Raw genomic sequence first — 13,616 nt, forward strand, 5'->3', positions numbered from 1 at the left:
AAGTCTACTTGCTGCAACCACAAGGCAAGCTCATCAAAAGAGAAAAAATTGTATGTAAAACAATTATATTGAACACAAGGCAAACATCAGAAGCACATTTAGGTGCCAAATGAAACAGTCCCATCAGCTCAGCACAAACATGGAGCGAGTGCGGCCGCTCCTATCTCTCTTTAGGCAGCCACACATGTTGGCCTCTGTGTTACAGAGCACAGGGTGATATGGCACAAGAAAGGCTCCACCAAAACAAAGTGTACAGTTTCTTATTCAGGCACAGATCTGTCTGTGAAGTTTATTCTACACCTGGCCATTTCTACTAGGTCTAAAGTCAGGCTAGAGATTGTTATCATTGTTATTTTTAAACAGCTATTACATACTAAACACTTCTGATTTCTACTGGTAGATATACAATACTTTATATATACTTTTATGAGACAATCCCATGTGATATGGTTTGAGGAAGTGGAGGGATATCACAGAAGGCTACATACAACTGGAATCTGAGCTCTTGTGTTGAGTTCTCTGCTGGACATTACCGGACACAGCCTCACTTGGATGGCACTACTATGTACATATCACTCAGACACACTCAACAGTACACATCACACTGCAGAGACGCTATCACCTGTTTGTCCTAAGATGGTCTTCAACGGGAAACAAGTTATACCTACTTACAATCCTTTATCTAAAACTGCTTTTCATCCATTCATCTTTAAACTAAAGGTATATTTGCTTACTCTCATGTAGATTTATTGTGAGTTTTAAAACTTTGGCATGGCTCTGTGGTGAGTCTAGGTCCAATAGTTTTAGCTTGATATTTAAAACTATATGAAGGGAGTGCAATCTGAAAAAAATACACATTGGTTTCAAACATAGTACAATGAACATATTTTTTTAAAAGATGGTATGATATGGATTATTATAATATATATTATTATTATTATTATTTCATATGTAGTATACACCTTACTAATAAAATGTAATTGGAATTTCATTTGACCATCAACTGTATCAAAAGCTGACCATAAACTGTACTGAAATCACACGTTAGAGGCTATGGCAGTTGAAGTGCATCTAATTATTACTTGGTTTGGTGGGATAGTTGTACTTTAATTTAACAAATAACAAATATTGTTTGAATTAAATGAGCTTTGGCCCTTGTTTACATTACATTTAGCATAGGCAACAGTTATAGCATTACCACTATATGTCATATCTGCTCCCCATGTTCCACCAGACAGTAAAACTTCAATAAAATAACCTAGGGAAAGCTAGGTAAGATTTTCAGCAAACTTTTCAGTATGATTATGCTAACAAAGTTTTAGTGAAACTGTCATATTATGCACTTTAAATGACAACAGTGTAATAAGCTGATATAAAAATGTGTGTTTCCTTGTGCATGCATTGGTGGCATGCTTTGATAATTCTGGTCGAACACTGTGCATCATGCGGTGTTATGTCTGTGAACCCATCTACAAGTGCAGTGAATAGTTCACTCGGTGCTATGTGCTTATGCAAGTGCTGTCTTTGTTAATACTGCAGCCCTCCACCCCTGCATCTCTCGCCCATGGGACCACCTCTGTTTGGGGCCACTGCTCCCTGGCTTGTTAATTATCATGTAGCTATGTATGACACAGAAGTGGGTAGTAGCTTTCTAGAGTAACTGTACTTTTGAGCTTTTTCCTAGGAGCATACTTTGAATCCTACAAGTAATATTTTTATTGAAGTCACAATACTCTTATTACTTAAGTAAAAGTAAAAGTGACAATAGCTTTATGTTGACAATATTAAATAATTTGAACATTTGTGTTTCTTGCAGCGCTACTTCACATATTATTTGTTTATCTAATTTTTGTGGTCTGTCCTTTGAAAATACCAGATGTGGATTATTCAATGTTTTGTCCTTCCAATTACATTAACTTAACTGAAACTATGCATCAGATTAACGATTACTCTCACTCAGTAGAATAGTAGTTTTCCCAAGTACTTAAGTAATTTCTTGGAAAACAACTTTATACCTTGAGCATTATTTTGAAGTAACAGTACTATGTAAGTAGTATTTTGGCTACTCTACCCACCTCTGTTATTAAATGCATTATGGCTGCAGGATACTATACCAATAGAAGCTCTATACCACAATGGAGGTTCTGCACTTTGCTTTGCCATTGACACAAGTGTTTCTATCAGAATTAAAAGGTGGTCGGGACAAAGATGTGGAGTTTGAAGCTAATCTTTCATTGAGAAAGATTATCAACTGGCTAAAGACTTCTTGCTTCCGTTTATCTTAATTAAAATGTCTTCATAGCTGAGAAGAAATATGTGGCCTTGTGAGCTTATGTGGAAAATATGAGTAAAGGGATAATTACAAAATAGAACAACCTTCAGCAAACAAATGCCTATGAAGAGCAGTCCTTTAAGTATTAAAGGCCCCCACCAATATGTGCATCAAAATCAAGTCAGTGTCATCGTGGGTCTGAACCATAAACATGACTTATTAGTTAAGAAGATGGTGCACAAAGCAGTTTCTTTACTGTCTCAACAATGACAAATATGTGTGCAGTGTGCACCTTTCTTCAAACTAACACATTCTTTCATTAAATTAATCCTATAGGTATGGGTCAAGTAAATACATGTTTTAAATAAGTTAAAATATATATTTAAAAAAAATAAAAAGCAGCATAAATAAGGCTTAAATCTCCTTTTGTGAAAGTGCACTATGACAGAATGTTTTCAAACCTTTATCAAAAAGATTTTCTAAACCTTTGTATTTCCTCTCTGAGAACAATTGCACCTGAGAAGTACTTCTTTCTAAATGAAAGAAATAGTTTAATAAACTAAATAGACACAACGGATAGAAAAAAAAAAATCAAGTTGGATCAAACACTCAAGGGAATCTGACTTCATAAGTGACCAGAGCTGTGACAAACCTACATCTCTCTTAATACTCTGGAAAAGCTCAGATACGTAGTATTACCTCTCCCATAAGAAAAGGAAAAGCACATCTTCACTATTGTATATATATCAAAACTCAAGAATAGATCATTTCTGTGGGCATACTATGGATTCAAACACAGAGCCCTAGCTTGGCTCAGTTTATGGTACAGACTATAAAACGGACTCCATGTTGTCGCTGGTCTCGTGGTCCTCCAGATTATATATGTACTTTGTCCTGTTGGCTGTGTCGATGGTGATGTCTTTGTCCAAATTGTCTAGAGTTACATTAGATGAGAAGAGTTCGGTGGGTGTCAGATAGCCCTCACTGTTCTTGATGTACTTCCTGTAGTTCCTCCTCAGACACTGCCACGTAGTAGCGTACAGTAGGAAGGCTGAGGACTTGAGCACGATGGCGATGCTCACATACAGATGTCTGTAGGATACATTGTCATACAGCATACAGGCGCCTTTCTCTCCACACACAGAGCTCCAGAACAGACAGGTGGAGTCAATGCCCATCCCAAAGATGAGCGGGGGAGGGATGAAGCCTGGAGCATAAAATGGCACATGTGAGGGCAAAGTCCAAATTGTCTAAGCATAGATATGTTAGTTATGGGTGCAGGGTCTGCTCTTACCTATAAGTCTGAGGAGCAGGAACAACACTCCCAAGGCATAGGACTTAAGCTCAGGGCTTACAGTTCTGAGGAGAAAAAATGTATATAAATGATTAAATCAAATAGTATTAAAACTTTGCTTGGAGCTTTTATACATCTTGAGCTGCAGCGCCACCATATAAACATGACTACAGCTCCCTCTTGTGGTCATATAGCAGTTAAACAGCAGATGTCTGACCTGATGAGTATGATGACTGAGGGCGTCTGGGCCATAGCTCCGATCATGCTGCACACACAGATTATGGAGAGGAAGGTGAGGAAGGCCTGCTGACAGCCTGGGCTCGGGCACTTCCCAGGTAAAGCCACAGCGTCCTCATTGCTGCTCGATACACAGGTGCAGCTTGTCAAGTTCTGGCAAATGCAACATCCAAAAATTTGAATGGAAACAGGAAAAAAACATAAACCAAATATGAATATAGATATGAATGGTCAGCTCACTCGTTTGGTGCAGCCAGCGAAACAGGCTGAGAGATACGTGACTCCATTGGAGCCACACACAGGGCTCACTGATGCTGTGTAGCAGTTACAGTTACTGATGCATGCAGACTCAGGCCTCTGCCAGGAATGTAATGTCCTATGGACAAAGACCACGCAAGTTATCTGCCAGACAAAACTAGGGCAAAAATCAAAAACTCACAGTAGTCTCTTACTGATATCTAGATCGCTAATGGTGAGACTTGCACTAACATATTACTGCCAGTTGAGTACTATACGTCGCACTTTTTCATAGTTTGGCTGGAGGTGCGACTTATATGTGAAATTATAAAAAAATATAATTTCTACAATTTTCCATGTGTTCATATGCAATTTTGTGTGTATATGTAATATGAGCCAGAGCTTATGTTATATTTTATGTGTTTGCTAGTTTTACAGTGTGAACTGTGATGAAGAAGTAAGACCACAGTAAACATCAGTGAAAAGAACTCTCGTGTCTCTCCTGTTTGTGGACAAGCTGACATACTCTTAATATTTTACGTTAGAATACCAGACAGTATTCAGTTAATTGTCTATGTGTTACATTAGCGTGCTGTACTGCTATTCAGCCTGTTGTTCTCTATTTTATTGTCATTATTATAACTTGCCTTTAAAGATAAAATGTCTGTTCTTGGTGTCAGATTTTGTAAAATAAATTTCCCCCAAAAATGCAACTTATAGTCCAGTGCAACTTATATGTTTTTTTCGCTGGTGTGACTTATACTCGGGAGCGACGTATAGTCCAGAAAATACTGTGATTCAATTCCTGCCAAAACATTATTGCTATTGTTTTTTTCACATGATAAACATGATTATTTTAACAAGATGATTACATGTTATTTCAAGATAATGCCATAATCCCTCAGTCATCCAGGTATGATTCATAGTAAAATAAATAAATAAATAAATAAATAAATACAAATAAATTTAATTTTTCTTTTACTATTTCAAGGTACTATCGTGCTTCACAAAACAATTATGTATTACAAGATAAAACAAATTATTATGTTTTTGCCTTTTACCTACAATAGTTTTCTTGTTCTGTACATTATTTTAATAAAACCTGTCTTCTTGTACTTACTCATTGACATATGCAACAGTAACTCCAGCCACAGGCCCAGTATCACAGCCCAAAAAGAGGAAAGAGACATAACAGGCAGTGGAGATAAGGTTGACGAGCATGGCCATGCGCACAGCTCCCAGCGCCGACAGGTTCAGCTTCTTCACTAATAGTCCTCCCAGGAAGATGCCCAGGCACGCACAAGGGATGGCTGTCATACCTACACAAAAACACAGGTATTGTGGTAGAATGTGCAGAGTCTATCGAACGCACCCTTGAGCTTCTTGAGCTTCTTACCAAGTAGCTGATTGGCTGAGGACGTGGTAAGATTGAACTGCTGCTCCAAGTATTTTCCCAAGAAGGCAGCAAAGCCAGCAACCACAGCTATCTCCATGCAGGCTGCCAGGGTAATACAGGTGAACACGGGGTTGGAGAGAAGGTGCCTGGTCACCCGCGGTATCACTACAAACCGGATAAGCAGAATATCTTTTCAGTTATGAACAACAACAAAATAGTTTTCTGTTGCCTTTGTCAATAGGCCTATGAATTCACTATAATGCCATACACACAGACCTGTCACGATAATTGCTATTTATTTGCTTCACCTCATGTTTTTAATCCTTCTCAAGGGTTAAAGCAGTCCAAATATTTTCATTTATCATGATGTTTTCAGTAGCTAAATATCAAACTTAAATGAATGAAGTATTTATAGTTGCCGTGCAACTGTAAATACTTCACTGTACTTTCTTGCTTGCTTAAAAGTAATGTACATGTGGAGTGTTACTGTACCTCTCAGGTGTTGGCAGACTGATAGGCCACTGTTTATATCAAAGCCGTGAACAGACGCTTTGGGTCTGTCCAGAGTGAGAGAGGACGGCAGCATGGCCTGTTCACTCTCTGCTCCAGAATCCAGGCCCTGCTCATCCAGAGCCTGGGGGAAACCGAACATGAAGAGGGCTGACACAAAGAGTAAGGCACTGCACAGGAGGAAGCCAGCCCACCACGCCCCGATCCAGCGAGGGTCATCTGGGGTGATGTCCAGCGTACCTAAGGTCAGACACACAACTTAAATAAACACAAATCTAATATAGTTCATGACACTTTATTAGGGCTGCACAGTACATCGTAATCAAATTAAAATTACAATTTGAGTTGGCACAATTTTTTATTATTACAGACTGTTTTGGTATCCTCTGAAAATAACTTTTATTAAAAAAAATGTATCTGTAGTTTAGACCTTTACAAATGTGTTTTGAAATTCATGGTATTAGTTTATCAGTTCACGTTTCAGTCTTCTCTCAAATGTTAATATTCTAGATTTATGTTTTTACACTGTGCCCTCAAAACAGTATGCAGCCTTTTACACATATAACACAAATCTATTTGAAATGTCAATCATCTAATAATTTTTTTCCCCAAAATTGTGCAGCCCTACACTTCATTATAAGACTAAATAATATTAGAAAATGTACTCACTGGTGTCAATGAAGACTGCATCAACATAAACTTTGGTACAAACCGACCCCAGAATGAAGCCACATGCTGGACCAAACACCAATGTTGAAAACAAAATACCTGTAAAATAGAATGGAGAACAATACATTATGAAATAAATAAACCAGTTGTCGACATGTCCATAGCTGTTCCTTTAACCAGAGGGATTTGTTTATTGATGTAGTTTACTATGTATTGTCACTAGAGGGCGGCATTGTGTAAAAACCCACAACAATTGCCAACTCCTTTCATTGTATTTTCCCATTTCCAATAAAAGTAGCCACAATAACTGGATTGGAAATTTGTGGTTTGATGTTGCTACTAAATCAGTTTTCAGAGCCAATATAACAGCTCAACTAATTGCCAAAAAAGGGTCATAAACAGGAGATGGGCTCTGATATTGGCTGCGCACAGGGTTTTTATGAGTGCATTTGAGTTTGGGTTGCAGTGAAAGCTTTGTGATGGTTTGATGCTATAGAAAAACAACAAGAGTTTAGCCCACAGCCTCCACCACACAGTACAGCCCATTTACTCTCCATCCGGATGAGAGGCGGTCAATATTCTTCTGAAGGATGCAATGATTAGTGCTTTATCACCAGTCCTAAATCTAAAAGACAAATGGCTGCTTCATTTGAATGAGTCCCAGAGAAATATTATCTCATCCTGTGTGCCCTGGTCAGCATTCAAAAACAACTTTGCTGTCAACGCAAAGCCAAATATTATCAATAATTTCTTTAGTTTATACTGCTAGAGATTTATTGGTTAAAAGACAGTTCAATGGATTTAAGAGTCAGAGCTGACTTAATAGTAAAAAATAAATAAATAAATAAATAAATAAATATTAGAATCAATAAATGACATGATTTTAGAGGAATTTACTATTTAACTAAAACATCACAATCTATTTTTTTGTTCATTGTAAACCATAATCTTGATCTATAACAGCTTCATAACAGTAGGCCCCACATCTTCATAGAGCCGTTTTTTTCATTTACTTATTTGTATCGTTTAACCGTACATATATGATACAGACTGTGCTCTAAAAAAACACATTGGGGAGCAATAAAGGATAGACTAACAGAATTTTTTTGAGTCCTCAAGCCTCGAATGGAGGGCAATAGAGGATTACTCAAACATGCATGAATCTATCTAAATACAACTCTGAGTAAGTAAAAGATGGGGAACACCATTATAACACAGTTAAAAGCTCATCATTTGGTTTGATGTTCTCTTTAAATAAAGAACACTTTTCATTTTTCTCATGCATGCCTGTTAAGATGAATGAGGTGATGGTGTAGGACTGCGCTGGCACAGGGTCACACCACAGATAATCTACTGCACTGCCATCAAATCACACACACACTGTCGGCAGCTGCACTAATCCATAATGTATGTGACAGAGTCCAGGCACAGAGCACTCATGGAGAGAGCCCAGTCAAAGTGTTGGTGAGCCATCTGCTCTACAGACCAGGCCCAAAGCACTCCAAAATGCTCTACACATCACCACTCTAAGCACTTGTTACATTGTTTAGAGTGTAACACACACAATTGCTTTTATGTAACATGTAAATCATTTTAATATTTAAATTTCATGTTTCATTTTATATTTCATTTCAGTGTATTTATTAACTTATTGGCCTTAATTTAATTTATATATAATTATCTTATCGTTTAGTTAATCATCAGATAGTGACTTATGAAAGCTGTGTGAAGATGCGATTTAACTAAATGTTTACAGTAAATTAAGTGTTTCATTGAACCCACCCTACACTGTCCTGTTTGGACTTATTTCAGTGACCTAATTACAGCAGCTAATAAAGCCTCCTCTCCCAGCCCATGACATGTTGAAGAAAAATCTATATATCTATATGTGTATAAATGTAACTATCTATTAGTAATCAGTTAATCTAATTAGCTTTTGCTGTAGTTAGCATTTATGAAAAGGATTGTATTCTCAATCACCACAAATATATTGTACTAGGTCTGTTCTTGCTTTCAGCTCAGGTAAAGTAATGGAAAACTCTATATATTGAAAATGTATTGAAATCAGATGGCTTTTCTGAAATCCTAGGATGGACTGCATGTTAATATACAGCGACACAGCACACCATAAAACACAAGATAAATTTCCAGAGCCACAAACACAGGCACAGCAGTAGGAGAAAGGTGACTCTTTTAAAAGCCTCTGCTCCTTGGCAGGGCAGCGCATTCATAATTTCTCACTCAGAATCACATTATGGAACAGTTCAATCACTGGCATTTTGTGTCTTGGCAAAGGTGCATCCAAAAAACAAGCTGGCGGCGCTGAATGGACAGGGCATGCTGACTCGACATGCACTCCTTCCTTTGCTGTCAGGGCCAGACTAATAACTTCACTGGAGGAAAAAACATTTTGCTGCAGTGGACCTAACTTGCAGCCTCATAGTGCTTCATTACACACATTATAGGGATGAAGAGGAGCACCACTGTGAGGCCGGAGAGGAGCTGACCCAGCGGCAGAGCGTGCCCTCAGGCCCCAAAGTGTACACTAGATACTAATACTCTGCTCGCTACTGTGCCGCCATTTAGTGCCAAACGAATCATTTCATTGAGATTATTTCATATAGCTTTTGGATGTATAAAGGATAGTGAAAAAATAAATAAAAGGTTTAATGAAAAAAAAATCTTAAGAACCAAATATGCATTCAAAGCTATAGTTATTTTTGACAATACTAAGATTGATTCTGATGCATATCCATATTCCAAACTAGAGAGACCAAACACACAACACACACTTTTCTACTAAGGCATACAATATATGTGTCAGGCAGTACTTCAGCCTGGGGTATCAATCGAGTAGACAGCAATCAATAACCCAATTACAGTGTTGCTTGAACCTTTAGACAACAATAGTCTTTAAACACTGTCTCAAACATAAAAAGCTATACTTGGTTACTTCTACATGGAAGGTGTGTGCTAAAAATCCCAAAGGCAGGATTTTAGTCTCCATCATCAACTGATACTAACATAATCTGGTACAAGTACAAGTGGACAGTGCACAAGGACCACTATACCAAAATGTTTTTTCTAGACAGGAACAGTATTGTTCAATATTGTTGCCTATGGTTAGTATTGATAGATATACATGTAAATAAATAACTTTTAAATGCCTGAATGCCTTTATTCTTTATCGGCTGACACTATTGATAATTCAAACGAGTGGCTTGGCAGCAGTGCTGCACATCATGGATAGTTGTGGATGGTATCAGATAGTTGTGTAGGTAGGGCTACATGTTGTATTGTATTTTTTGCAAGGGATTATTGTGCCCAACAAATGATCCAGGCTCTCACATTCTTAACAGTAACCATGGAAATCAATGCCTAGATTATAGAAAAGCAATGAATGAAGAGAGGGGGTGGATGGTAAAAACAACACCAATCTGTCAATGTCAGAGCTACTGTGATTGTGTGAATGTGGCTTTCTTGCTGTACAATGAAATAAAAATGTGCACATGGTCCATAAAAGGTTCACAATTAACAAATAATAAAATTGATCTGTACATAACAAGGTCAGGATAAGTAAAAAAAATACAGGACAGAAAATCACAATGGATATCTAACACTAGACATGTGGTTGAAGTTGGCCTTTTGCCATGTCCCCCGCATGGCAAAAGGTAGGCTGCACTGTTGCATGTTGTGCTTGCCTTATTTGCCCTCCTCCTCTATACTCTACTTCTGGCAGAGGCTGTGTACATCAAAGGATGCACTGAACAAACCGCAGGCCTTGGTCTGCTCAAGAATATAAGCAGCACAGTTTGATTTATCCACTATTTCAAATGTACAGACCGTATCAAACACTAGTTTTTCTGTAACTACTTTCCTTCAGTACAAATACTATAAATCATATTTTCTGATGCCTCTTTCTTGTGCTTTTTTCCCAATTGGATCCATCTAGAGGAGGGTCATTCAAAGACACAGGCAAGAAGCATCAGTGTTTCTATACTGTTGCTTAGCAACCCTAGCGTACTGCAAGTGATGTGGTTATGTGGACCTGCAGAACAGGACCACTGTTCTCATTCTTTAAGTGTTTAAGACCATGCACCACTCCCCTCATTTTGACATTTTATTTTAACAGTAAAGACGATCTTACACAGAATCCTATCATTTACAGTCATACATACTTAGCTCTAGTGGGGCATTCCATTAGGCTGGCCAGCCAACCTAGACACAGAATGTGGGACAGTGTGCTGCTGGGCATGAATGATGCAAATTTGTGTCAAAACATGTCTGTATTTGTGAGACATATGCTACGCTTGATCTGCATTGTCAAAAAGAGTGGAAGGTTAGCTCATTAGGCTAGCTTCCATCAGTGTTACTCACCTATATACAATGAGGAGTCCTTTTTGTGGACATGGTCATCAATGTATGACACTCCCAGAGGCTGGACTGGCGTAGCTCCAATGCCAAGCAGGACCTGAGCTCCGATAAGCAGCAGGTACATCATGTTGGTGTTTGCTCGGTTGTCACAGTTGAAGCCAGAGTCTCTGTTCTCAGACCTGGTCCTGTTTGAGCACACGTCCCTGCCATCCTCCGCATGCCAGGAGTCTCCGGCCTCATACTCATATTGATGAGTCAGGAACTCGGGTAGGGCCGACAGCAAAGCCCCGAGAGCCATCACGATTCCACCACATCCAATGAGACGGGGACGATGAGCTTTGGCGCCAAAGTAACTAACAAACAAGATCAGAGCCAGGTTGCCAATCTCAAAGCTGCTTGCGATGACGCCAACATCAGCACTCTGCAGATTGAACCGTCTTTCCAAAGTAGTCAACACACTCACCTGGTGGAGAAAGAAAAAAAGATGGTCTAAAAAGTCATGAGTGATTTGTCTCTAATATAGCTTTATTGGAAGCCAGTAGCCACAACTAAGTAGGCAGTAGCCCAACTTAAGTTTCAAAAAACAGTGACATGTTGAATAACAAACCCTGCTCCGAAATTAATCCCAACATATACAATAGGGTTGTGATTTTAACCAAAGCCCATCATAGGCTATTCAACCCTCAATCTGTTATCTTCCCTTTCCCCATAGAAATCCTGAGGTAATCATTATGGAAACTTGCAACAGGTAAATATGCATATGAGTAAACTCACTCAATGCTAGCTTGGCAAATAATATTATACAGTAGTCATTCTGAATTAACATGAAAATAACACAATCATGCCACAGCCAGAAGTGATCCCATTCCTCCTCAATTGGCGAGGACCTTATTTAACCTTTTTGTCTTTTATCCCTGTCCACGCCAGTCAATGGGGGGTGTTAAGAGTGATACACAGCTTACTCATCACGTCTAAATTAAACACAAATTCAAATGATGAACTCTGTGCGCATCACATCACTAGGCCTACTACTAATGACCGAGCAGAGATTAGGCCTACACCCTCTTCAGTGTTGAAGCCCCTTTATTATAGGCTATAGGCCTAGATCACAGCATAGAGGAGCAGGATGGATGAGACCTACTGGTCAGTGTTTCGTAACCTGCTCACCATCTACACACGCAACACAGGGTAGAGTAGCCATCACAGACGGCGCGAGACGCTTTGTGTCGTTCAAATGGTGCATAGGCCCAATTATGGATAATACGCATCAAGTCTCGGATCAGTCAGAACATGGGGCCTCATTAAGATGATGTTATGTCGTAATGGAGAACTGTAGGGCAGGCCATTAATTACAACAGCCTAATGTCACTATCAAGTGTGCGGATGGAGAGGCACGTTGACTTTGGATGTGCCGGCTTGATGACCGGGTATAACGTTTACATAAACTCACCAGATAGGCGCCGACGGTGCCTTGTGCCAACATGAGCGCACACTCCGACACCAAAAATATCTTGATGTTGGAGAAACAAGAGGTCTTCTTGTCGCTGTCATCTTGTTCTGGATCGTCCGTGCTGCTCCGCTCGGTGCAAATCTGGTTTTTAACCTGCATCCTGTGGCTCAGGCTTCGGGCGGCTCGGACAGCAGGAAAAGAACCGGGTCCAGATCGGTGGAGACCATCTGGTTCCGATGACGAGGCGCACTGCAAAATAGAGTCTGAAATGCCTGTATCGGCCAGAAAGGCTATTGAGGGTATACTGCTGTCCAGTCAGCACTACGCGCAGCAGCCACCTTACAGCCACATCATGTTTGAATAATAAAACACGAAAGCACGTCCGTGCCACACGTACAAGGCGCACATAGCCTCCAACAGTGTCCTAGCATGACAGCCCGAATAGCATCTCTTTTTATGACCGGTTATTTTGACCGGTACCGAGCCGCATTCTGCGTCTTCCAAAGGACGAGCTGAGACTCCTCCTCTCGCTCTGACGCGCGCTCCTCCTGCTGCACTCGCCGCCATCCACAGACCGCGCGCATCAGCTGATCTGAGCAGGGCATGCGGTCAGGTCTGTGTCTGAGGAGATTTAGAGCCACATTATGCACATTTGAAGTCGGCTTCAAATCAACACTGTACAGATGATCTAAAGCAGGTTTGGCTGGTGGTGAAACTCAAGTTGACGAGACTGTATGTGGCACTTTTATGACTATTGAACGTAAACTGAGTAAATTGGGTAGGTTCCTCTGTGTTTCATATTGGGCCCTGTACGTCGTCATCAGAAAGACTCAAGGCTGGAATGAGTGAGCATAAGTAACGTCTAGGGTAGTTACAGTTACAGTAACTCATGCGAGTAGCCTAATGTTCGCGTACAGACCTGATCAGAAAGACCTATTCAAAATATCTGAAGCAGCACTATCTATCAGGCAAAGTGTGGAGTCAGCGGAAAGATGGAGGAGTCGTTGAGAAGAGGTGATTTAGGGCCCATGGTGCTGCTGATGCGCTGCAAGCCAAATGAGGGCATCATTTGAAGATGTCTCAATCCTAATGTCTGCCAACAGCTAATAGAACTGGCCAACAGGAAACGGTAAACAAACTATAGGCGGTATTTTTATTTGTTTTGACTTAAATGCGT

The 13,616-nt window shown here is 39.7% G+C and overlaps 1 protein-coding gene across 1 annotated transcript; it reads right to left on the reverse strand.

Annotated features, from left to right (window-relative positions):
* Positions 1 to 2,914: 2,914 nt before the first annotated feature.
* LOC117389453 (solute carrier organic anion transporter family member 3A1-like) lies at positions 2,915 to 12,604 on the reverse strand. Its single transcript, XM_033987135.2, has 10 exons — positions 12,440 to 12,604; positions 10,993 to 11,452; positions 6,616 to 6,714; positions 5,929 to 6,186; positions 5,437 to 5,601; positions 5,161 to 5,359; positions 4,044 to 4,179; positions 3,784 to 3,956; positions 3,567 to 3,631; positions 2,915 to 3,479 (listed from the first exon to the last, which is right to left on the reverse strand). The coding sequence occupies exons 1-10, from the start codon at positions 12,596 to 12,598 to the stop codon at positions 3,103 to 3,105; spliced, it is 2,091 nt and encodes a 696-aa protein (XP_033843026.1). The 5' UTR covers positions 12,599 to 12,604; the 3' UTR covers positions 2,915 to 3,102.
* Between the last annotated feature and the right edge of the window lie 1,012 nt (positions 12,605 to 13,616).

Source organism: Periophthalmus magnuspinnatus, chromosome 3, assembly GCF_009829125.3.
Source record: "Periophthalmus magnuspinnatus isolate fPerMag1 chromosome 3, fPerMag1.2.pri, whole genome shotgun sequence".
NCBI classification, from domain to species: Eukaryota; Metazoa; Chordata; class Actinopteri; order Gobiiformes; family Gobiidae; genus Periophthalmus; species Periophthalmus magnuspinnatus.